The sequence below is a fragment of the Drosophila ananassae genome, chromosome 3R (genome assembly GCF_017639315.1).
Source record: "Drosophila ananassae strain 14024-0371.13 chromosome 3R, ASM1763931v2, whole genome shotgun sequence".
Lineage (NCBI taxonomy): Eukaryota > Metazoa > Arthropoda > Insecta > Diptera > Drosophilidae > Drosophila > Drosophila ananassae.
Window position 1 is genome coordinate 13,066,063 of NC_057930.1, and position 26,693 is coordinate 13,092,755.

At 41.1% G+C, this 26,693-nt stretch overlaps 1 protein-coding gene and 1 long non-coding RNA gene across 3 annotated transcripts; both read right to left on the reverse strand.

Annotated features, from left to right (window-relative positions):
* Nucleotides 1-641: 641 nt before the first annotated feature.
* Nucleotides 642-3,323, reverse strand: LOC116656073. The gene is made up of 2 exons (XR_004311085.2): nucleotides 2,909-3,323; nucleotides 642-2,852 (listed from the first exon to the last, which is right to left on the reverse strand). It is a non-coding gene; the product is annotated as an uncharacterized LOC116656073 (long non-coding RNA).
* Nucleotides 3,324-15,967: 12,644 nt separating this feature from the next.
* On the reverse strand, nucleotides 15,968-26,253 carry LOC6498671. Of its 2 annotated transcripts, none has more exons than XM_014906749.3 (6): nucleotides 26,238-26,253; nucleotides 19,027-19,892; nucleotides 18,530-18,902; nucleotides 17,858-18,472; nucleotides 17,406-17,746; nucleotides 15,968-16,460 (listed from the first exon to the last, which is right to left on the reverse strand). In XM_014906749.3, exons 2-6 carry the CDS (start codon nucleotides 19,843-19,845, stop codon nucleotides 16,206-16,208), a joined length of 2,403 nt encoding a protein of 800 aa, XP_014762235.1. In that variant the 5' UTR covers nucleotides 19,846-19,892; nucleotides 26,238-26,253; the 3' UTR covers nucleotides 15,968-16,205. The 2 variants fall into 2 exon arrangements, with proteins under 2 accessions (XP_014762235.1, XP_001963287.1); XM_001963251.4 differs by lacking the exon at nucleotides 26,238-26,253 and adding an exon at nucleotides 24,565-24,824.
* Between the last annotated feature and the right edge of the window lie 440 nt (nucleotides 26,254-26,693).

Sequence of the window (26,693 nt, forward strand, 5' to 3'; positions counted from 1 at the left end):
AATTTAATTTCTGACTACTTTCACCAAAAAAACCTAATTAAACGAACCACCATATAATTCTAACCACTCCATAAACCACATTAGATGAATCGACAAATAAACAATCAAATAAATAAATAAATATATAAATAAATAAATAAATAATAATAATTAATTTCCTAAACTAATAAATATAAATATTAAAATGAATTGGCTCAGTAAATAAAACAGCTGTGAATGATTATCACATCCCAGAAGTCAACGACCTCCAAATTATGTAATTCTTGTTTCTCTCTTTCACACCTAGAATTGTACCTTGCCTGCAATTCTTATCTATTTGGGGTCAATGAACCCTTTTTCTCCTACCCTGCACTTGCTGTTGCGCTCCCCTTGTCTGGCTACAACTCTTTTACTTGTACAGAGCAATGAATAGCAGATTTTAAATAATTAAAATATTAAAATATAATTAAAGTAAAAGTATTAAATAAATGCAGATTATAAGTCTCATACAAAATGTAAAACAAAATTTATATAATTTTAGATAACATCAAACATTCATTAAAAAAACAAAAAAACAAACAAATAAAATTTACCGATATAAAATTTCACAATATCATAAAAATAATGCCAGCAAGCATAGCTCGATTATAGCAATAAGAACCCAAATTTGCGCGATTAGGCTTGAGGAATAGGGAATATGAAAAAAACGAAAAAAAATTTTGTGCAAGGCTGCTCATCGCAAGTCTGCGACAATAAGACAGTTAGTGCAAACCGCGGACAGACGAAGTAAAGGAATTGCACTAATTGCCTCATTAGCATAATCCCCCTCTTCCTGTATTCCTGCGTTTAACACCTCTCTACGTTTGCAGCTAAGCATGTTCGCTATGATGACCATCGTGGTTTGCAGCAATCTTTATAAAAAGATGACCAACGCTGCATACCCTTCGAATGTCGCGAACCTGCTTTTAAATATATTTCATTTATATATATTTTTTTCTTTTGATGACAAAAATACCCACATCTGACCTAATCACCCGTGGTCAAGCGCTTCGTCCAAGGACAAAATACGCTTGCATTTCCTAAGCGTTTGATTAAGCAGGTGCGGATATTTATATGGAATTTTTTAAATTAGGATTAAGATTATTTTCTCTGCCTTTAGTAAGGTCTAACGTGGACAGAGAACAGAATATTTCCATACTCTGTGTTCCTATGCGTTTTACCATTACTGTAGGCAAGATACTCATGTTTGATAGCAACCGGTGGCAACCGTGGCTATGTTTGGTTGTATAGCCCACCACCTGGTTCCTGATCCTTACTATTGTTTGAGGATTTCGGGAGCTTGGGTCACAACAAAAATGTGGCCTTAAAGTTGGGCGCCAAAAATTATGATTCCTAATAACTATAAATGATTATAATTGTAACGAACTCCTACAATCATCTATGGGCGGAGGCGGGTGGTAAAACCTGGGAACCAGCGCACGCTGGAATATCCGGCTTCGGCTCGTCGGCAAGGGGGGTGTTATTTGCCGGTTCCCAAGGGTGCCTCTCCAGGTAGGGATCTAACTTCAAATGCGTGCTCGCGACGAAATATCTACTCTCCGGAAAGAGTCCCGATATCCTAGGATGGTGAGAGATGGGGGGGGTTCCCTTCCTGCGCCTTTCTTACGAGTCACCCAGGTGTCATGGGGCGACTCTCGCGTGCCCACCCTACCAATGATCGCTCGCTTTCCACATCCTGCGAGCGACCCCTTTCCATGGGTACTCCTACTACCTACTCTCTGCTAGCTGCGGCATAAAACTGATGGTTTAAAACATTATAAAATATTTATTCCTACGATAGAACATACATATAAAATTGGATCATGGCAAATGCGTATAAAAAGAACTAAAGCTAAAATAATTTCAATAAATAAATATAAATAAACATCAAGGCGTACATATCAGCTTAGAATTGGCTTAGCAAATAGCACAAGTTAAAATTGATAGAATTAAATAAAATTATGAATCAACAACGTAAATCAAAGTGAAAGACTGGGTATTAATAATTATTTTTTTTTCTTTTAAAAACCAAACAAAAAAAAAAATTAAAGGAACCAAAAACACATAGGAAAACTTGTGACTCTTAGAGTCCGCATTGGTCGGGACACCAAGGATTAAAAATCAAAACAAAATTGTCACATAAAACAAATTGGCCGGTTTTACTCACTGAGAACTCCTTGCTGCATCCCACGACGAAAGCGCTTTCGGGGGGGTCGCTGAAACAAAGTTTTTATGCCTTACAAATTATTCCCCACTGGGGCGGCACAATTAAATAAAACCACGAAAACAATAACACAATTTGAAGCGACATTGAATTTCCTCTGACTAGCCTTGTTTCCCGATCAAGCCATTAGGAACGTTACGTTAAAACTTTTCTTTGCTTCCTTAAACCTTTTTTTTTTTTTTCCGGGTTTCTTCCGATTTTTTCTTGTTTTTTTTTTTTTCTTGCTTAAATCTTATCCATTTCACTTTGGGTTTACACTGCTTCTCTAATATGGCTCCTTGAAATCACTGGCCAGGGACACTACGGACCGGATCCAAAGCTGGAATATCCATTCAGCCTGGACCTTTTACTGGGACACCTCCGATGTTTTCCTCCCTCCCGTTCTTGAAGATCGCGCTACACTGCGGTTAGCGCCTCCTCTGCGCTCCTCCGTTCGCTCGAACCTAGCTTCGGTTCGAAGCGAACTTGCTGCGGTTAGCCTATTTTAGGCCGGGATTTCATCTCCTTCCTCGGTGCTCCTCCGTCCGCCTTTGGTTGGACTTCCTTAGTTGAGCCACCTGGAGTTCTTTAATAGTGGACACGGAATAGTCCACTCGGACTTTTGCTCGGCCTGCTAAAACTGGGATTCGTGATTCAGTGCTCTTCCCTGACCCTTCAAACACTCACCCCTGGGTTTTCCTCGAGCCACCACTTCCACCTCTACACTCGGTTTACTGACGCCGGTGGACAATTGGGAGCCTTTGAGCGTCCCCAAAATTAATTGTCACAACTGCCGGCGGGATCTTCGAATATTGTTGGTTTTTTCTCCCGTGGTTTTGCTGCTTAGCGCCTTGCTGACACGTCTGGCTTGTTGCAGATCTTGCTTGGGAATGATCCCACCCATACCCATAAGCGGACCGACGCCGGATTTTCGGCGGGCTGGCTCCTGGGGTCCACAAATGGCGAACTACCGGAATTCGTTTTGTTCCAGGCGCTCCCCCAATACCTACGCTAAACCTTTTCTCATAGATGGCGCCACCCTCCGCCAACTGCGGCTCATAGGTGTCGCTCCCCGTCATGGCAAGTGCTACAATCTAGAGAAGTGCGTGTCTAAATGTGTGGTGCAATTAAGAGAAATTGCTGGCCAAGAGACATAAATAGAAATTGAAAGCGCAACGCGAATGATATTACACCATTAAATGCGCCATTTAAGTGCAAGACGACAACGCCAAGATTTAATTACAGCAAATTGCCAAGATGTTTCGACATGGACCGATGTTAAGGGGAGTCGTCCGACTCGTCAGCAATGTGTTAATCCAATTTGTGTGCCATTAGATGACCCACATTCAAGCTGGTCAATCGGGCAAATGGGAAGCGGAGATGCCCAGATGGATGGATGGATGGTTGCTTGGACGGAATGGAATAGATGGATGGATGGTCAAGGTAATTGCACGGGACGGATCTCCATCCGAGTACTGGAGCACCGACCACAAGCCATTGGCAATGTCAAGGCAACCAGTTTCGATTACAACCTGAAACACGTCTTCGCCTCTAATAACTCTCTGACATAATTGGCAACGACATCGTGGCCGATTCGAGTGTACTGTCATTCGAGAAGTGCACAATTAGTTGGCCTATGATAGACGTAAGTTATTAAGGTATAGCTTTTAAAATAAAATTAAATGAGAGTTCTTAAATTTCATGAGAAAATATTTATCTTGAGGGTATACATTTTTGCAGTTTCAAATAGAATTGAACTAAAAACCGTTTAAGCCTTCATATTTAGGCTCTATTGCTTAAATATCAAGCTTACTAAATAAACATTACAGTATTAACAAATTCATTAAGCATACTCGCAAAAATATGTAATTAATCTGCAGGACTTGTATAAAAATTTTCCAGAATTTCATAATTTCGAGAATATGTCTTTGTCCCTCCAGCCCTACTTCGGGTACCAAGCCGAGTACTTGACTTGATTGATTGCCAACTCACTGACTGCCAGTCGAAAGCAATTTCCACTCGAGCTGAGCTCACGGGAGAGATGACGGAGTCGGGAGCTGGGCGGCTTCTAGGCAATCCGTAAGTACGAGTATCTGTATCTAAGCCCGTTGTTCCATTCCATATGTGGGTCGTCGATCCACCGTCGACGCCAGTGCAAATTTACAGAGATATTTGCATGTGTCTGGCATGTTACACTGCCAACCGAACAGGCGGGGGTATACCAACATTGGGATGGGTTTTGTCAGTCAGAAATGATCGATTGAGTGGCTTTGAAAGCGATTACGAGGCGGTGGGAACTGGTCACTCAACTATGAAAGTTGTTAACTGAGATGTTTAGGTGAATGGGCATAGGCGGGCCAAGTAATAAACTAAATAAATATTAGCATAGCGTAGTTTTCTTTTTTTGATATTTTTAATTTTAATTTCAAACTCCTTTCTTAGCCAAGGTTCCCCTCATTAATTTCCTTAGAGTATTGCCAACTTCTTTCTTGTTTAGCCTTTGTTTTTCCATTACTTTGCTGGAGCAGATGTCGTTGGCATATGTGTCTGAATGCCCCCCAAAAAACACGCCCCCTCGATTCCCCTGCCTACCTCTCTTTTGACTCTACAAGTGTCGACGGGTAAATAACTCCAATTTGATTTGTTTGTTGTTGACTTTGTTGTTTGGGCTGTGCGATGGTTGCTTGTACACATACATATGTATATGTGTGGAATTAAAATCACTTTTTGGACTCAAAGCCGTCTAGTCAGTAAGCTGACTTACAATCTCACACACTTCCAAGATATATAGATGTGCTTGTGCATTGTATAAACTGTAAATTGTCTTTATCAATTTGAAGTGCTAGGCGGATTATTTATGCAACTTGCCATGAATATTTTCATAGATAAAGTGCGTACACTTACGGGCCCTGGCTAAAGTCGCGGTTCTCATGTCTGAATTCGAACCGAATCTCAAGTTTTTGGGTCACTTTGGGCTTAAATTACGCACCACCACCAGACCATGGACCATGGGCCGTAAGATTGGTGGCCGTTGAAGTATTTAAATGCCTGGCTGCTGACAACTTCATTTGCGTGGAAATAAATATGTGTGGTTGGACGGGAAGTCTAGATGGATTATATTTCCCATTAAGCTATAAAATATTACTTAATCCACAACTAGTTCTTATAGCTATCTCCACATGTATCGATTGAAATGTATCTTCCATCTATTTCGGTTTAAATGTGAAATAACAAAATTAAGCCACACAATGGAGGGGATTAAAATAGGAAGCTGCCCACACAATGGGCAATCAGTGAGGGTCCTCCCTCGTCCTTATGCTGCTCTTGCTCCTGCTCCTGTTTCCGGTCCACTATTTTCCCCCGCCCTGCTCTAATTGCACTTCCTTTGTGCGTGTCCTCCCGGCTCCTGGTTGTTTGTTGTTGGCGGGGCGTGAGTTTTCGGACAGTAAACAGGATTTGCCAGTCCGTCCACCGGTCACTTTCACCGCATCCACCGAAATCGAAATGGGAATCGAACTAGTGGTAATCGCTTTATAATGCCCAGCCACCGCAACAATTTTTGCGCAAAACCATCCCATCGACAGCTGGCTGGAGAAAAAGTCTCATCCCTTCAAACCTTCAAAGCAAATGAAGCGGATCTAAGCCTTTAGCTATCTAGTGCTACTGTCCCATAAAAATCTCCACGCATTTTTGTGGATATTTTTTTGTTCACGCTCCGTAATTTGGCACTCATTGGAATTGCTTCATTTTGAACTTTCACTTTGTTTATGGATCGTTTTTAATTAATTTTTTATTATATTCGATCCCAAAAAAAACTCGATTCCGTTTTGGGTATCTTTTTACCCCTTTTACCCTGAATACTTTTGACAGATTTACGGTTGAGATTTCTGCGGGTTTTCTTGGTGGGGGGAAAAGGGTTGATTTTTGGATTGGTTCAGGGTTCGATATACAATCTGGAAAAGCGAAAAAAAAAACTCCGCGGATCAATTTATTTTTTCAAACATTTTTTCATCTCATTTTTTATGAGGGGTCAGAGGCAATCATAATTTCATATTTACTTTGCGAAATGATGTTTGCTTTTCTTCTTTTTTTTTTGGGAGGTAATGTTTTTTTCTGTGATGTGTGGGGAATGGCTTCATTTCGGGTAGGAGGGTAAATTTTTGGCTACAAAAATGTTTATAAAGGCCTGAAAGGATAAGCTTATCTTCTTTCATCTTTATGACTTCCTAGTACTGACACTTCAGAGACCACTTTAGTGACAACCTGTTTTGTATTTTGCCACTCAGCTCGAGTACCAAGACATTAGTTCATTTGTTGACTGTACTTCGGTGGCAGCTGCCGCGCCCAGCTTGCACTTACCCTCGAAATGACGGTTTGAAAACTAAATTGCATCGGCTACTTGAAAATGGGGACGGGGCGTGAAATTTTTACCATGACTATGCCAGTCATTTTTTTTTAAACGCTCGCACGTGCAACGACTGCAGAGATAATGACATTTGACATATTATGCCACGCGTCGTATGTGAAACGCTTACGAATGACGAATGTGTTGTTGTGTCAGCTCAGCGACACTTTCAAGTACAAGGGTATCCTTTGGAAAGGAACAAGAACCAGGAGCCTGGACAGGACTTCACGCAGGCGTGACTGTCACAGGCAATTTGTCACAAATCAAAACGAAAGCAAGGCCAAAGCCCCGGAAGTGAACAAAAGGGGTGACTACCCATCCATCCGGGGCTGCGCAGGCGCACTTCCCGAGACAGATACTGTATCTCTTGCTGGGCGTTGTGTAATCCATCAAATGGCATTCGGCATGCTACATTTTCTGTTGACGGAGCGTGTCAAAGGAACGCCTACCAGCTGGTTCAACTAGAGCAGTATCCTTTTTACACAAAGAAAAAAAAGTGAGTTTCAAATAATATGCTAAGTGAGGCTCAAATAATAGAAGCAAGAGATCTACTCTTAAAACTTATTCTATAAGTAAATTAAGAAACAAACTTTATGACTTTTTTGAATTATAATCATTGAAAATATATATAAAAAATCTTCTTTTTTTTTTCACTGTAATACATCTATCCTGGGCCAGTTGAAATTGGTCGTTAAATTTCTGGGCTCGTGCCATAAAAATCATCGACCTGGAGACTTCTTTTCTGATTTTGTTGTGACACAATGCAAGAGGTAGTGAGTGGATTTTATGTCCTCGTAACTTGCCCTAATTAAATGCAATTAGTTGAGCCAAACGACCATCTGCCAGCTGAGCATTTTCTCAATTAGCCAGAAAAATGCATAAAAAATGTATATACATTTTCCAAGTGTCACAAAAAAAATCATAAAAATGTTACAGAATTTCAGTTACTTTTATGCGATATTATTTTTAATGCCCTAGAGCGGCTCAGAAGGGTTTCCCTCCCTGGATTTTCCCTTTGAATGCATTTTCTATGCAAAGCAACAAAGAATTCTCATCTGCACTCTTTTTTTATGATTTTTTTATGAATATTTTGGCTTGTTACACACCTAATGACAGTCGATGGTTAATGGGGAACACACCCCTGGGCAGGGGCCATACATACTCGTACATAAATCAAACAAAGCCATTGCCTAGATTTGTACATGTGCATTGGAAATCAAAGAGGCATTTTTGCCGCCTCATTGCGGACCTTGACTTGCCTATTCTTGCCTCGAGAAGAACTCGCCTTGTCGCCACCTCAGGTGAGCCTCACCTTTTAATTAATTAGCGGCTACCAAAAGGTGGTGGGGGCTCACAGGCGGAGGAAAAGCTGCTCATTTGTTTACCAAGCCAGTCGCCCGTCCTCCGGCAGATTTTGGCCTGAAACGCTCTGCATAATTAGACAAAGATGCGCCCCAAATAATGACTCACGTGTAATGGGAAACGGCTGATGCTCCACCCACGTGCCTTGTCAACTTTGTGTGTTGTGGCCCAAGGTTAGCCTTGATTGAACCCAAATGAACTCTGGATTTGGCCAATTCTGGACTTAAATGGAAGAAAAACACTTGGATAAGCTTGGATGGTGAGCATACCTTGTACATGTATTCTTTAACATTCTGGTCGAACAGGTTTCGTTCGGCTTGGTGAATAAAAGAGTTCCAGTCACAGTAAATCGAAGAAAACCAAAACAAAACCAGATTGATTTGCTGATGAAGAGCTAAGTGGCGTATAATAAAATCAAGAGGGTTTTATGTGTATTAAAAATCAATCTTAAGAGGAAATAAAACAAATGCTAAGCAAGGTTAAACATCTTAGATTAAAGATTTGGCCAAACCTATCTATGGACCAACCTACTTCCTGCATTCCAACTTCATTTCCATCAATTTTCCATCGATTCCGAAATGTTTGCCAAAAAGGAAAACCAACTTGCAAGGCAAACAGAAGCTGAGACTTTTCTATCCGAATCGAAATTGAAATTCATATGGAAATTCATGGCACGTTTCAGAGATAGACGAACATGTGCTTTGAAGTTGATGATGCCGAGCATATTTGCTTGCGGCTTACCAGCTCATAATTGAGCAAAAATTTCCATTTGCCATTGCAATGTACTATACTACACTACAGCCAGGGAAAATTTCAATTAATGAAGCATTAAAATTTTGCAGTACAAAAGATCGCAATGCGGTGATAAAAACAACCACAGAGATAATAAAGACCAAATAATGAATGAGGGAAAGTTGATTGCAATCGGGAAACTGTCCCCTGATTAAAGATCATCCAGCTGATGAGGTTGCTTGGCTGCTGGATGAGAATGGGATGATGCCATTCTATTGCAAAAATATACGTATATAGGGCACACTCCCGACGGGGGGTTGCAAATTTTGGCATTCCGAAAAAACCGAAATTCGGTTGCAAATTCTCGATTGTGAAGTGAGATACAATTCACGCTCGAAGGAATTCTCAACAAGCTGCATAATGAACTAGAATGGGTGCGAGTAGACGAATGACGTTCACTGAAACAAATATACTGTCATTAAAAAACTGAGATATTTATATATATATCGTGTTAGTAAAGAGGTATTCACTTTTGCGAAATGCAATTTTTGAAACCCTTTTTAGCCAATATATTTGTCATTTGACAACCGATTTGGAAAAGGAGTGTCATTTCTGAATTAGGGCTTCAGTTTTGTATCAAAATATAGAAAATATTAGGGGGAAACAAGTTTACGAATTTTTTATAGAATTTTTAAAAACTACAACTTCTTTGTTGAAAATTTAATACCCTTTGCAAGAGTACCAAATACCATTCTATTTTCGATTAACGAATATATCAATTTATACAAAACTATTTAAACGATCCATTCTCCGCTGTCAGACAGAGAACGTCTAACCCCCGAAGTGGCCGTCGATTCCTTCTGGCTTGTCTGTTCATTAAAAGCCGTAAACGTGGGAGCCCCGACTGCCGGCCATATATCAATCTCGATCTCAATCAGAATATCAATCCCCTAATCCGAAACCAAACTCAGCTAAAATCCAAGCCCAAGACCCATGGAAAAGAGCGTGCCACCGGCGGCAACAACAAAAACGAATCAGCTTAAATGAAATTGGTGCAATTTTGATTGATTTATAATTGAATGTGAATTGTTGATAAGATTATGATAAACGACATTCACATATATGCGGGTATGGGGCTAATGCCGGCGAGGTTTGGCGTTCGGGGTCCGTAAAAATTATGTGAAAAATCGCGAAAACAGGTTAACCCACTGAAGCCCCAGGGGATACACGGAGTCCGGGGGGCCACCGCTTCGCATCGGTCGTCCATCGTTGGCGTCGGCGGCTTTGCCAATTTGATGGCATTTCGCTTCTCGTTTGTCGCCGCCACAAGATAAAATGAGAATCGATTTGGATAAAAAACGAAACAGGGATACTCTTAAATAAAGGTATAAAAATAATAAGATATGAAATTAAGATTACATTTTTTTTTAAATAATGTCAAAGAGAAACAACAAATTAATTAAAAACACAAGTTTTAAAAATCTTGTATATTCTGGGAAAGAGTAAACCCTATTTTACTTACATTCATATTATATCTATTATATTTATAATTATTTAATATCTCATTAGCTTATATTAGGCCTTAAGTATAATATTAATGGTTTCTTCTGTGGTGTTCAGATATTATTTATTTCTATAAAGAATAAAGAAATAAACGAAGAGGGCTATATGTCAAGGTAATAACTCATATTATAATTTTATTAAAAACATATTTTGTTAGACTCATTATATTATTTATAACTTTACATATCATATTTATCCATCAGAATTTATTTAAATTTTTAGTTGTATGTCTTATTTCTTCTAAAACTCTTGAAGCCTTTTGGCCATCTTAGGGTATTGTCGTAAAATAAGTATCGTCGTCGAATTGGTTTCAAATGCATAATTTTCGTTTCATATCGATGGCGATTTGCATTTTTGTCGCTTTTGTGGCCGGCTTTATGCATAATAAAAAAAATAATAAAATCAATAAACGCACATTGAAAACTGCATATCAATATGCGGCATTCGTATGCGATTCGTATCGATTTTGGACTTCAATTCGGACTCTGGCACAGTGCTCGACAAAAGTCTTGTTTTTTGAAGGCGACATTTAATTGCCTGCGATTGGGGCTGCGATGGTGGTGTGCTGCTGTTAAAGGGGCGTAAGGGGCGGGCTTTTTGGCGGATTTAGTGCGTGGAGTTTGTAATTTTTTTTGTCACTAGGAAATGCTGTTGATGTGAGTTAAGAGCCAAAATGCGGACCGAGCTTAATTTAAACAGGAAATTATGAATGTTGACTGCAATTTGTTTATGCAGCTGCTGAGTCAGGCCCCCCTCTTACACCCTCCCCAATGACTGAGCAAGATTGGCCAAAAAGTATGGGACGATAAAGTTAATTTACTCGGCCGTTTGCCGTTTGTAGTTGCCCAGTTTGCCAATTGCTGTCGGTTTTCTTATGTTTTGTCGTTGTTTTGATGGCGAATATTTCACGCTACTTGCAGTTGCAGTGGCAGTCAGTCACTCGGTCGGTCAAAAGGTGCCTCCGATCAACGTCTGTCATGCATCATTAGTGGTCTCAAAAGGCGACCGATCGAACCAATATACTCGTATATAGGTTCTCCCATACATATATTTATTGCCGACAAGCTGCAATGTCCATAATTAGTCATGTGCGTCGCCTACCAGCCTGCCGGCCTGCCGCCTGCCGCCTGCCGCCTTCTGACTTCTGCTGACAGATGTCCTGATCTATTCTTAACTTCGGTATGGTATCGGAACAATAAGAAATTGCATTCGTTAGCAGGGGGGCCACCGAAGGTTATTAGTCATTGATATGCGCTTTTGTAGACCGCACCTCCAGCTAACATATCTAGGTTTTCAGTTCCCTGGCCCAGCCTGGCTCTTTCTTTGTGTAAATTCAATTTCGCAGTTGTCGGTCTATTAACAAAGGTGTTACTCTCAAGCCATAAGGGTCTTGTAACAAGAAAATTATGAATGGGAGTGGTTACTGGTAGATGTTGTTTTAGGGGGGGACTAGAAATAAATGTCATATATGAAACAATATTCTACAAAAACTCTTAGCAAGTATTTCTTTTTGTAACTCTGTAAGCTTTCCCTACCAGATCCCCGAAACCATAAAGTAAACTATCATTTGTGGAAAAACTATTAGTATTTAATTACTATTTCCCTCACCTAGTTTAACCAGAAAACAATATACTCAAATTACCTTAAAATTTGTTTAAATTATGCCACTTTTTCCTCAGCCACTAATCATTATCCAAACGATATTCAGAGAGTGCAGTATGCACACATTTCTCTCAGCACAGTTAACACTCATTAGGCACACGCCAAACAAGCTGCGAACCATTCACCCGGCGGTTACCATAATTTTCCCCCATCCATTTCACCATCTTTTCCCCAGGATGCCACACTTTGTTCAACTATCTCCCAACTAATGTCCAGTTGCCCAGTCAACCAATCTGGCAGGCAATTAATTACCACCGAGAAACAAAAAGTCTGTAAATCATTTTGAACTTGACATTCGATGCAAATGCAAATGCGAGTGAGTGGCTAGATGTCTGGTGACTTTCCAGGTGACTCCAGGTGAGGCAATTAACGGGGGGCCTGTGCTCATGCCCGAGTCTGATCCCGAAATCGGAGAGGTGTCGCCTGTTTTGGTAAATTTATGCCAGCACAACTGGACACCGGTCGGGAAAAAGTTTTACACGAAGAAGTAGCAAGTAAGTATATTGGCCGGCAACATGATTTAATGAGCATTTATGCAAATGAACAGGCCGAATGTGTCCTGCTGTTGTAACTTTTTGCTGTTATCCTTTAAGCATCCTGTATATGCTCGTAAATCATTCAGAGCCTGTGTGTGTTTGCATATGTGCCGAGGGGTGTGTGGGCCGTTGCGTCCAACCAATTCAATGGAGGATGATGAAAACAAAAACCCCTAACCCAAAACCCAACAACCCGAAACCCCGAAAAACCTACAAGCCAATGGATCGGAGATATAGGCTATAATGGGAGAATGAGTGCCGTTGACACTTTAGGTTGCATTCAGGCGTAAAAAGATGCTGCCCAAAAGCAATTTTCACTTTTCGGTTTTTCGGTTATTCGGTTTTTGTTTGCGATTTTCCTTTGCGAATCGATGACCAGCCGATACAAAAGTGCGGACCACAGGTCCGAGGGACAGAGGTGGGTCTCATCATCAATATTGCAACAATGCGACACAATCTCGGCTACGGTCTTTAGGCTCTTGATGAGAACATTTTAGTAACGAATGTGGAATACCCAGGAAGTAGGTAGATTTTAAATTAAACTACAAAGAGAACAAACTTATTTAGAGAATCTCCTACCCGTACCTATATGATTATATATTATGTTTAAAATTTCATACATCGCAGCTCACAAATTCGGCAAGCCCTAATACCTTTAATAGGTATTTTCATTGTCCAGTCTGGTCCATGCCTCACTGGCCAGACACCCAAGCCGCATTTTCAATCCCAATCTCGGACCCAATCCCTAGACCCCACCCTCTGCTCCTGGTAGTCCCTTTCGGACTCGACTCTGTTTGTGCGGTTGCCTTTTGACTGCTTATTGATTTTGGCCAAGTCTTCGTGTTGTGGTCGCTCCGAGGAGTGAAATCAATTGGAAAATGCGCTTAATGATTTTCCAAGATTTGTGCTCTGGCTCTCTAATGGCTAAACTGTACTTTAGAGTGGGGCATTAGGTAAGACAGATTGCACAGAAAATCGGGGACTCGGACACACCCATTTCCTTCCAAGCTATAACAACTGTCGCATTGGAATGTCGATCTAAAATGGTTGAGGGGGTTAAAGGGCAGATGCACCCAAGGGTTAACTTCATGCCGGGGAGGGTTGCAATACCCAAAACGTAACAAAATGTAAAATGTGCAGCACTGTGAAATGCTGGCACAATTATGTCAACTTCTTGAACTTCTCCTTTGTCTGCCTGGGTTCCTTGGTCCTCCTTGAAGTGCCGATAAGTTCATTTATTCAGGGGCGGAAGTGTGCGCGGCTTGCAATTTAAAAACGATCAAGCGTTGAGACCCGTAATTATGGGTGCTCATGAAGACGGTTCGCCACGGGATACTCGAGGGGTAAGGAACCCTTTTGGGATATTAGGGGATCTTCTGGGGTCAGTTCACTGCCAGGATCGTCAAGGATATGGGTTGATAAGTATCTTGGAATTGCAACTGTATACAAAAGCGTTGCAATCGGGGGTTCTGGGTGCATTCACAAAATCATATTGCAATAAATTATTACATTTTGTAATCTTTAAGCACCCACTGTGATTTTTGATTTGTGTATTAAATAGAAACTACGAACCTTCTTTAAGTAATGCAATCCCTTAAGAAAATAAGCAATGTAATAAAATGCAATTATTTTCTTCCATGAACCGGGCCAGACACCATATCCTATATTGCCAAATTTTCCTTATTTTAAGTAGTTTAACTCTGACTCCCTTATTCAATTGCCCCAGAAGCTCCTCCAGCACAAAATCCAAAATGAAATTGCCAAATTTTCAATTAATGTGATGGCTAAACCCCGCCGGGCAAAGATAACACAACATTCTAATGCCTCGCATATGGCCCAAACGAAACACACTCAGATGGCCCTGGGATAGAGACCCACCCGAAATGGGGCCATTCCAATAGAGTACATTAACAATATTGCCAGTGACCTGGCCCAAGGAGAGAAAAAGGTCTAGAGCCAAAAGGGCACTAAACATGAAAATTATGCGTGTCCATTCGACTTTTTGGTTATTACCACCGCCCTCCGCCTAAACTCTTTTGTTAGCCAAGGTGAAAAAGCTTTTAATGCCCTATAAGAGAATGAGTTTTTCTGGTTTTAAATTTCAGTTTTAGATTTGTTATTTTTTTGGGGCGTTTTTCGGCACGCGCCCATGGGAACGCGCCTTCGCACCTTTTTTCAAACCATTTTTTTTTCACCCAAAACGTTTATAGATGAAAGTTATAGATTGGCAAAGACGATTAATATCACTTAATTAAGGTGAAAATGTAGATGCCCGACAGCTGTCAAAAGCGTATGAAACGTATCAAATGGCAGACAAAAAAGTGCAGAAATACAGGAAATCAAATATCATTTTTTTATCCCTATTTTGGGCAGAGTTTTTTTCGGGTGGGTTTCCTCGCCGAATCTTCGCCCAATTGCCCATGTTGGGATTAGGGATTGTGCCGAAAACATATATTAATAGTCCTTGCTTGTGGAACAATGACAGCAATCAAATCGCATTTGCCGTTATGCCAAAAGCGGATTTTTGATGGCAATCAATCAGAAAAGACCCCCGAAAAAAAACCAGAAAATCAGAAAATCGGTTCTTGAATTGTTTTCTCTTGTTTTTGCCAATCGGTTTTTTCTTTTTTTTTTTTTTTGTGGAATTCTGGGGTGAAATCAAATCGCATTTAACTTTTGTGGCTGTGCAGATATTTGAGGAGAGACTTTTGTCCAATCTGCCGTCATCATCAGCCCCTAAAACAGAAATTTTCAAACTGCAACGAGCTGTCAACGTTTCGAAAACAGAATTGGAGTTGGAATTTTTGGGGAGGCGATTTCTCGATGGTTTGTCTGCAATTTAATCTGCCTAGACAAGTGGTGTCCGGCGTCTGTTGTTGTGTCTTCTGGGGTGGCATCGGGAATGGGGAATTGTGTTTGGCCAAATGCCTGATAAACTTTAGCTCTACACTTTGGAGAATAACTCTTCGAGATGTGTTCTTAAAGCATTTAAATGCCCAGAATTTCCATAAACTTAGTATAGTCTCTCCCTCCCCAAAAGGTTTCCTCATTTCTCCCAGTGCATTTGCAGTCAGCTGTGCACACACTCATATAGATAATGGACCCCTTAGCAGCCACTGCACCACCGAATCGATAACAATGGGTTGGTTAATTGAATTGCCCAGTCCGAATGGTCTTAGTTTCGGTCTTTCAATGCGTGGGCAGTGTGCTGACCAAAGACCAAGGTTGTTTTCGAATAATGTCCCGGCTTTAATTGTATCGATTTCATTTGAATTTCGTTGCCGCATTGTCCGAATCTGTTTATGGCTTTTGAAAGTACACACAATGGCCCGACAATGGTCAGAAGTATGTTTTCGGGATTGGGTTTTTATGCTCCTGTCAAGGTTAATCGGGGAAAAGACAGAAAAGATTGATAGCTGAAGCCCCCAAGACAATATACATATCTAATTGCCCGGCTAAAAGATCTCCGGGGAAAGATTACGAAACTTACCTTACTATGTTTTTTTTTATGCTACTCACTTCTTAGACTTTATTCATTGCTAAAAATAAAATTTACACGCACATACAAATAGTCAAACAGGTCTAGCCACTAAGCTTACAGGCTAACAAAGATTTACAAATAGAACATACATATATCATACATATAGCGAGCGATAGAATACATGTGAAGTGGAGAGAACTTGGATAGAGATATAAATAAACATAAGATACAAGATACATCACTCTAAGACTTGGGCTTTCGACTTCGGTTGGGCGTGGTCCTGGGCGGACGCCTTGTACTTGTACTGGTCACCGGATTAGTAGTTGTGGTGCTTGTTGTTGTTCCTGCGGTTGTTTTCGTTGTAAGTGGTGCTGTTGTGGGTGGTATACTGGTTGTTGACGGTGATTTAGTTGTTGATGTGGTGGTTGTGCTTGTCTTCCTTCCCCGCTCTCGATAAACGCACATTAACTCATCGGCTGCATCCGGACAATCAATTTGCTGATGAGAAAAATTTAAAGTTGTTTTATAATTTTAATACAAATTTACAGGGAATTGTTAAAGAAATCATTTGCTGTACTCCTCTTGAAGATCGGATAGAAATTGGCAAAGATATGGACATGAGTATGGGCCATAATTGAGAGTCCTGGATTTTGCAAGGGACTCCATCAGGAAATTTTGAAAAATATCGATCAAAAATTTTGATCTCAGGTTTTGATGCAGAATGGTTGGGAATCCTTCAACAAATCGTTGAAGGTATCCCCCTTGAAGATCGGATGGAAATTGGCAAAAATATGGACATGAGTATGGGCCATAACTGAGAGTCCTAGATTTTGCAAGGGACTCCATCAGGAAATTTTGAAAAATATCGATCAAAAATTTTGATCTCAGGTTTTGATGCAGAATGGTTGGGAATCCTTCAACAAATCGTTGAAGGTATCCCTTGAAGATCGGATGGAAATTGGCAAAGATATGGGCATGAGTATGGGCCATAACTGAGAGTCCTGGATTTTGCAAGGGACTCCATCAGGAAATTTTGAAAAATATCGATCAAAAATTTTGATCTCATGTTTTGATGCAGAATGATTGGGAATCTTTTTACAAATCGTTTAAGGTGTCCCCCTTGAAGATCGGATGGAAATTGGCAAAGATATGGACATGACTAAGGCCTATAACTGAGAGTCCCGGATTTTGCAAGGGGTCCATCAGGAAATTTTGAAAAATATCGATCAAAAATTTTGATCTCAGGTTTTGATGCAGAATTATTGGGAATCTTTCTACAAATCGTTTAAGGTATCCCTCTTGAAGATCGGATGGAAATTGGCAAAGATATGGACATGACTTTGGCCTATAATTGAGAGTCCTACAAGGGGTCCCATCAGGAAATTTTGAAAAATATCATCCCAAATTTTATTAACTTAATATTTTGACTTAAGATATACTTACCTTATCGCACAATTGGTTCACTGTGATGCACTTGCCACTAACGCATCTGAGTTCGTGGGGCAGGCAACCTCCCACCGCTACGACCTCCTCATAAGGCTGCAATGTAGTGGTTGGCCTGGATGTCGTTGTTGTTGTGGTTGAAGTGGAGCTGGTGACCCTCTCCCGTTCCCGCTGCTGGGCCAAGGCCGAACTGGGAATAGCACTGGCCGTCCGCGCCGCCGGAGTTGGGGCAGTTGCCACACTGAACTTTACCGAAGTGCGATTGGCCCTCTGGGCGGAGTACTTGAACTTGTTCTCCGAATCACTGGTCATCATTATCTCCTTGCTGTCGCGAAAGTTGACTAGGAAAATGTTATTGGAAAGAAAGTCAAACCGAGATATATTTTAAAATAATTTTATAAATTTTTAGAAAAGTCTTTCTTTAAAAAAGTATTTTAAACACCAGTACTCACCAAATCCCTTAGGACCTCCCGTGGACTCCTCGGCACTTGCATTGACTGCAGCAGCTTGAGGAACTGGCGGAGCCGGAGCTGCCACCTGATGCACCTGGTACTTGGTCTCCGTGCCCGCCTCCTCATCGGTTGTGGCTGTGATGTAGGTATATAGCTTATCATTTGTCTCATTGGGAGACAGGAAACTGGCATAGGAAAAGACCCGAGGAAAGGCGTTCAGTTCTGCCTCATCGAAGGGTGTTGTGTCCCCCGATCCGAAGTCGTCGCAATCCTCCTCATCACTGCCATCGAGACAATCAAAGTTCAGGTCACAGCGAAGGTTCTCTGCAATGCACTTCTCATTCGATCGGCAACGGAATTCGTCGTGTTCACAAACCAAACACTGCTCATCTTCGTCCTCGCCACCGGAGCAATCCTTGATTTTGTCGCACTGCCAGGTTTGAGGAATGCAACTGCCATCATGGCATTGGAACTCATTTCCATAGCAATAGTCCCGCCGCTTGGTGGGATCCTCGCACTTGTGACTCTCGTGGGAATCGGGGTACAGGCTGCAGTCGAAGAGTTCGCTCAGGACATCCGAGTTGGCTATGGCCACAGAGCAGGCCTCCAATATAGCTATTTTCGAAATAAATTTTAAACAAAATATTTAGTGTCTTTGGTAGGGCTTCTTACCTTTGCAAATACGACGGCAGGGCGGCAGGTTTCCAATGTACGAGGGTCGACACTCGGGTTCTAAGGCGGCGCACACAAACTCCGCCGCCCTCGCCGAACAGTTGGACCGGATGAGCTCCTGGTAGGTTGCCATGGCCATCGCATCCCGCGGTGCTGATCCATCCCTTATATTGGTAAGATCGTAGTCCAGGACTCCCTGGCACATGGGCAGCATGGTCGACTGGCAGCCGTTGTTGGTGGTCGAGGGGGTGGTGGTGTAGACCGTGGCCTCCGTGGGACGTACATTGGCCGGCGAGGGAGGTGGCAGGGTGGGGGAGACCCGGGTCAAAGGATGCTCATCGCCGGCAGGAGTCGCCTGGGGTTTTGGAAGCAGCTGGAAAATGACAAGAGATTTATAAACGTTTATTGTTTCATTTTTAGGAATAATATGAAACTCTTATTGAAAAAGGAAAATAATAAATTTAATTAAATATTTTAATATTTTTTTAAGAACTCACATCTTTGAGCAACTGCAGTATTCGCTTGTCCTGTTCGATGGGCACTCCAAAACTATTCTGGTGCCCCGAAGTAAAACGAATGCTATCCGCTGGCAATAGAGTGTCGTCATAGTCCCCATCACCTTCTGCAATATCCTCCAAACGATATTCATCTCCTTCGCCGATTGAAATGTCAGACAATTCCGTGCTCTGCTCCTCCTCTGGCGTCTGCTGAAGTCGTGTGGTTTCCTGGGGTTCCCTTAGCTCAGTGGTGCTGGTGACTTCCTCATCCCAAAGCTCGTTGCTGGTCGGACTCGTGGATGATGTCAGAGAGGCCTCGTAGCGACGCTGCAGGAATTTGGCCCTTGCCACACTGACATCGTGCAACCAGAGACAGTAGGTGATCAGTCCAAAAAAGAGCAAGACACTGGCCACGAAGATGATGGGCCATCGCAGATATTTCCAGCGGCAAGCCCGTCTAGCATACCCCAATAGCATCCAGGGTGTGGGCTTCTGTGTGGGCCTGTCCATAACCGATTTGCCGTTCAGATAGTAATTGGCAGTCAGTGGATACTTGTACCGACGAACTTGAAGTTCAGCCAGGGTCTCGGAGCTACCAAGCATTCCGATGTGGTATTTCTGCGTTTCACTCCAGCACGATTCGCTGGAGGTGCGGGAGTAGTCACTGGGATCTTTCAGAGATCCGTCATTGTCAGTATCATCGATGGTCTGAACGGTGATATTAAGGCCGTGAGGATATTTGGTGGGCTGGCGTCTCAGTCCCCCGACTGATGATGAGGTCTCATTCGACATGACTTCCAGCTGCTTCTGTTCGTCCATAATTACCTAAGCTCACCTTCTCCACTGGCACTTCCAAATGTCAATTGCTGCACAGAGAGAAAATAGTTGCAAAAATATTAATTTTATATTTAGTTTAAGAATCTATAAGAATGAGGCAGGTCTTATAATAAATGTTGTATTGGAATGTCTATAGTTGTTTATTATTTTTTCAGGAAAAATAAGATCAAGATATTTTTTATTCCAGTATCCCTTTCCATTTTGCTTCCCTTACATAATCCATGGATAATTTCCATTGTCTAACTGATCCCCAAGACTCTTCAGTAGATTAGGGTCTGGCTCCTCTCGAAAACATAAATTTCCGAAAGGCAATCGAATTGCAAATTAAAATGAAAGTGCATGTCAATATACATTTCGGCATTTCCACTATTTTGTGGAAAGTTGTCACCCGACCAGGAGAGATTGCAAATCTTCAATCTCCTGCTTCAATTAAGCGTTAATAATACCCCTTTCGAAAACCACAAAGACATCTTCACCGCATTAAGAAGCTGTGATTGCAATTTATTTTGGATTTTCCCAAGCCATCAGTGACGATAAATAATCTTATACGTGTGCGAGAGAAGCCCCCCTAAAGTATTGGCCAATAGTTAAGAAAATTGAAATGCGAATTGCACATTGGGCAAGAAATCGCCGGCAAGTGGCTGGCTGGCTAGATGGCTGGCTGCTTCTGCTTCTGCTGAGGCAATTGCAACTTCACCTTTGGTTAGACACACAAAAGCCAAAGCCAAAGCCGAAAGCAAACTTGTTAGCCGGAAAAACGAAGAGCAAGCCAAATAGCCGAAACAACGGCAATAACAGCTGGAACTAAGCGGGCTGGTCTGGCCAACAGAAGAAAAACGAAGAATAAATGCCCTAGGAGAAGTTTGCATAAATGCGAATTGGGAAAATGCAATTATGGTTTTGTAAGATTAATTGGAAAATAAAACTATATGAGCAAATCCTCTGTAAGAAAATATATCTATTTTTTCAAGAGAAACTGCATTTCCTGTAAACCTTTTTTCTTTATTCAGACAGCTCTGGATGTTATGCATTTCATGTAACTACAAGTTTATACCTTTATACCTGGCTTTTTGGCATTACGAGTGCGATGAGCTCGGCGGCCACAGTTGGCTGAGTGTCGAGTGCCGAAAAGCGTTTTGTTTTTGGTCTTCGGTCTTGGTTCAGACAACTCCAGCTGGGACTGCTCCTCTATATTTGCCCCAAACTGCTACAACTGCTGCCCAACTGGTGCTAGTGACCTTTTCACTTTTGTTTTCGTTTGCTGGCTCGGTGCCTGCTTATTGCCAAGTTGCAAGAAACCAAGTCTCAAAGTTTTCAAGCTACCTCAAGTGTTGCGGCTTCTTTTTTTTGGGGAGACTGAAGAGGCGGAGACTGCGGCCTATTAATGAGTGGCAAGTACACAAGAAGAAATAAGAACTAAGGACTTTGGAGGGATTGGGAAGAGAAGGAGTTCTTCCTAAGACGTCAAGCTACGCTATCTAGAACAAGTTTAAAAGAATTATTTAATTGCCATTTCAATTGAATTTTTTTTCTTGTGTAACAACTTTAGCTCAAGCACTCGTAGCTGGATTAATGAGCTGCAGTCTGGTAGTCAGCTCTTAAACTCCTCTCAGGTGTGCAAAATCTTTTTCTCATTTTTTTCCATTTGTTGGACAGGCTATTGAGAGTCTGGCTGGCGGCTCCAAAGATTGCGGTAAGGTCAGTTGGATGGTGGAAAATGCTAGCCAAGTAAGCAATCGACAGAAAGGTCATAACAGCAATTGACAGAGTGCTGTGAAGAACCTTGCTTTAGGGTCGAGACATGGACTATGAATGGGTGTAACCAAACATCACGAATTTGGAGCTGGGATCATTGAGTCTTAGTTTTTTTTTTTCCTGCAACATTTAACGACCGATGAGCATGTCAAGCCGTGTGGGAAATGAGGTAATCTAGTTGTATGATGTCCGAAACTTTGAAAGGGAAGTCTTTAGCGGTTACCAGTCAGACCCCAAGATCTCCTCTCAATTACAGCCTCAGCGTCGTTTCCCAGACACGCACCTATCTAGATCTTTGGCAACCTGTCTAATTAGTAGCGGCAACTGCGGCATTCGATATCGGATTGGTTGTATCTTCAGACCAAAACCACTTCCAGGCATTGTTCAATAGCTCGTTTGGTCAGCCATTAGAACACCTTTGAGCAATGCCATGCCTCAATGCCCAGCACAGTGCTTAGGGAGCCTCTCTACTGCAATCTTCAATCGGTTTAACAAATGCACGCCGATTGCATAACATTGTTTAATTTGGTTTGGCTTCGGTATTGGCCACTTGGCACTTTCGGTTAGAACGAATAATAAAAGCAGACCACGGGGAAACCTTCATAAAAAATGATTGATTAGAAATTTGTAAAGGAACATTCCACGTTTAGAGCTAAAAATACATTTTTAGTTTAATGGATTTCTACTAGAGATATTTTTAATTGCATTCCTTATTTAAAGCATTTTTTATTTCCACTAAATCGATTTAATTAAGAAACTTTTTCAAGCCAGATACTTTTAGAGAAATTGTAACTAAAAATCGAATTAAGCTATTATCCTTAAAATCCTCTGATTTATGTCTTATATAAACCATATATATTTTTCCAAGTGCTTGGCCCGCATTCCTGACCAGTTGAATTGCATTGAAACATTGCAGCATCCACTGGCAAATGCCAAACGCAAAAGCTTATAGTTAAGTCATTCTGCGGTTCATAGAACACCAAGAGCATATTCAACTGAAACTGCAACTGCAACTGCACAGTTCAAAGTTATTTTGTTTAAATAAATTGTTTATGCTTTTCGAATTTATTTTGCCTGGTCGAGAGCCAAGTACGTGCCGTAAGATGTGTTTTGTGTGCGAGGTGAGCAAGCGGCTCTGACCAGTCCAAGTGAGGCTTAAAGCAAGAATCTGAATCTGAATCTCAAACTGAATCCAAAGTCTATACTGAATTCTGAGGCCAGCTGCCTTCTGAGGCAGTTAGCGGGTGGATTATGGCAGTTAGACAGACCGATTATGGCCTTACATGAGCATTCGACATGCTACAGTTTAGCCAACTTAATTCTGAGTCATCTACTGGGGACCAGAAGATCAAGACGAGCCAAGTTATGATCGTGTTCGGGTCGAGGTGGACCGGACTGATTAGATTCCACAGGTTCTGTCCGATCCGATTAAGCCATCGATCATTGCTGGCATTTAAACGGACGGGCTGATCGTGGGTGGATATAAGCCATGTCGGCTGTTTTTTAATTGACTTTTGATCCACAATCTCCAGTTCTTTCAATTGGCTTCTCATTACCTCACAGCAAGCTTTAATTACTTTTTACTGGCTGGGCGATTCTGGGCCCCCTTTTGCTATTTAATGGCAAAAAAGCGTTCAGTCATGCCTTTTGCGAATTCTCTTTCATTTTATTTATTACCACTGATTGATCACCTTACGATCATGATATACCAATTTTTAATAGCGTATAATTAACAACTATGTTGTTTACTAGTGTGATCACAATAATCCTTGAAGTTCTTGTAATTACAAAGTGTTGAAACTGTATCGTTATGTTTATAGAAAACAGAGAAATACATTTAAAATATAGCTTGAAGTTCGCAGACAAATTAAACTTTGTTTAGCTCAGATTTCATAATTGCTGTTGGAATTCTCACAAGTCTCCTTCACTCAAATATTCACAGACGACCTTAGAATGATGTCAGACAATATCTATCATCCACCAAGATTATCACTTCTTGCGATCACTCAACTCTGCGATGATCTCAGTTAAAGTTCTTGATTTCTTGTGTTTTAAATCCAACTTGAAAGATTTTAAGCCAAAGGCTTAATAGGCATTTAATATGGACTGTATTTAAGTCTGTGTACTAATTCTGCTTGTCATCGCTGCAATTATTCGATCAATCAGGCTTACAAGAGACCTGTCCGTCCATTTTATTTTAGCCAACATCTGCACAATCATCAAACGTCAGACGGTGAATTCTTGTTTGCACTTTGTCCGTCGACTGTCTGTGTTCCACCTGTTTGCCCATTTGAATAAATTTGTAATTAATGCAGCTACCAGATTTTGTGATTTCTGTTTCACACCAGCACTGAACAAACACACACACATTCGATTATCATAAGCCTGAGATGAGGGGATGGGGATCTTAAATCACACGAGAATCGCACTTTTGTCACTTTTCCACGCTTTTTGGATTCACTTTTGCGGTTGGGGGATATAGATATATATATCGTAGATTTTCTTAGCAGGGCAACCGCGAATTTTTATGAGTATTTGAATGCGAGTGCTCGACATTCAATTGCGTTCACATGTTGTTGGCTGTTATGTTAATCAATGTTGATTGCAACTTAATTTTTTACTTCCAATTTTTTGTTTTATTTTTTTTAATTAAAAGTGCAAACTTGGAATTTAATTAGAGTGACTTTGGTTGGGTTTGTACATTGCAATTTGGGCTTGTTGCACTATAATTACAAGTCTCATAATTTGCATAAAAATTTCGTTTGGCAAGCATTTGTCGAGCATTTTTCAGCACGCTATCGTGGGAGGCTTCCTTTTGTGTTTTGTGTTTTTTGCAAGCTTGGTCACACACGGCACTCAATCAATCATTCACATAATTTAATGCTTTGGTCATAATTGTCCACAGTTTTTCCATATTTCCCCCAAAAAAACTGAAGAAAAACTCACGTTGGCTACACTTGTTGTCAGATCGGTAAAAAATATGTTGTTTTTTGGGGGGGATGCTGAGTGGCGAACGCGCTTCTTTTTGAGCCGCAACCGCGCGATCGGCTGCCAAAATAACGACTGAAATACCAAAAACCTGGCCGAAGAAGCCGAAAAAGCGGCGCCACTTCAAAGCTTCTCTTTCGGATTCTTCTGAAAGAGCTGAAGAAACCCGAAGCCCACCTCAGCTCGGCTTGGCTTTCGGTTTCGATTTGATTTCGCTTTCGAGCTCAGCCCACGGATCGAGTCTCAAGTCGCCGGCACTCCACTCCACCACACAAGCCTCTCTTAAATCTATGATCACTTCTCTTAACAAAAAATGCAGCTTAACTCTTTTGGCCAGATTCGATGGCTGGGAGTCATTGGTTCAGTGTGTCGCCAGGTATTTTCTTTGGGTTTTATTTACCTTTCGGCTTTGGCCATTGTCGCCGAAGCCAATATTTTAATGGCTCTTGCAACGTGACGTTTAAGTTATGATGAGATCGTTTTGTGTGACTTTTATGTGTGTGCGGACTGGAGCGTACCCAGCGGCTTTAAAGAATTTTTTAATGCTAGAGTTTTGACAAAAAAAAAGCACTGTCGTTACTGCCTGTTTGGTTTTCCTCCAGACGTCTGACTTGCGTTATGGGTTTTGTGACTTTTCGGGGCTGGGGGTTTCTGCAATTGGCTTATGGAAATTCGGCACATGTGGGTGACGACTGAGTTGGCCAGAAAGTGGGTTATGTGGAGGCAGCAGATGAGTCATGGGATAATAGAAATGGGTAGAGCTATATGGATAGAATTTCAATGTGGCCTAAAGGAAGCTGGAAAGTAAGTCAATAGTTACTAGAGTAGAAAAAATGTATTTCATAATTCATCTTTTTTATTATTTCTAAAGCACGACCAGTTCTTTGGTCTACAGACACGTAGTTTCCAAATATTTCCTATAATAGGCAATTCCCCATAAACTTTAATAACAGTTATTACCAATGGTAAAAAATTTAACCTTCTGGCAGATCAATTAAGAGTAAACCATTAATTAGTATTCTGATTACATTCACACCAACTCATGACCTTCTTTGTGCGAATCCAATCCCAAAAGTCGAAATCATTTTTATGACTTTGAGTTCACGGCATGACGTAGTAAGCGAGAAAAAAAAATAACAAAACAAGAAACAAAACCAAAGGTTGCCCAATGCACTTTGCAGTATCCACATGTGGCAAGCTTTGATAAAAAAAAAAGAACAACAAATCCTGGCACCACACACATTTTTTCCGCCCCACTCCCACTCCCAGTCAGCTGTTTGGGTCTGCGGCTTGTGGCCCACACTCCATGTCCGCGGACAAGTGCGCTATAATTGGCCTGGCCCGAACGACTCCGTTGCCAATAGCTATTCCTACAGAGGGGAGCACTTGAAAAAATTATTTTTAAGGATTTTAAATAAATTAGGTTCTATGTGGCGATAAAAAATATGATTACACCAAAGATTAGTTTCTTAAGATATATTTTTTTACCTACACAGTTCTTAATTATAAAATGAGTTATGATTTTAATCTTTGATTAAAAAATAACCATTAAGCTTTAGATTTATTAAATATATTCGCATTACCATGCTTGGTTTTTATGAAATGCATATTCATTAATATTTTTAGCTCACCCATACTTCATGCCTTTAATATTCCACTGCTTTAATGTGTATCATTTTGGTAGCTAAAAAGAAAATATCAAATATTTTAAATGACAATATAATCCTAATAAAGTTATGGTTTTTTCGCCATGTAACGAAATCAATACGCAGTTTTTATGGCCCATGCGGGGCACAAGGTTAGTGGATTTGTGGACTTTCAGTGCGTTCGATTTCAATTTCGATTTCATTTGGACGTTTTTTCTGTGTCGCGACTTGGTTTTGTTTTTGGCATCTGTGACTTTAGTTTATGTTGCTTGTTGCTTTTGGTTTTGTATTTGGATTTGGTTTCGGTTTTGGGTTTTGGCTTGCCAGCCGAGCTCGTTATGGTATTTTCGCAATTATGAATGGCCCGGGTCTTGGTCCGCATTCTAAATGTCAATGTTATTGCACCCGAACAGCTCGAGTATCTTTTGCCCCTGTGCATCT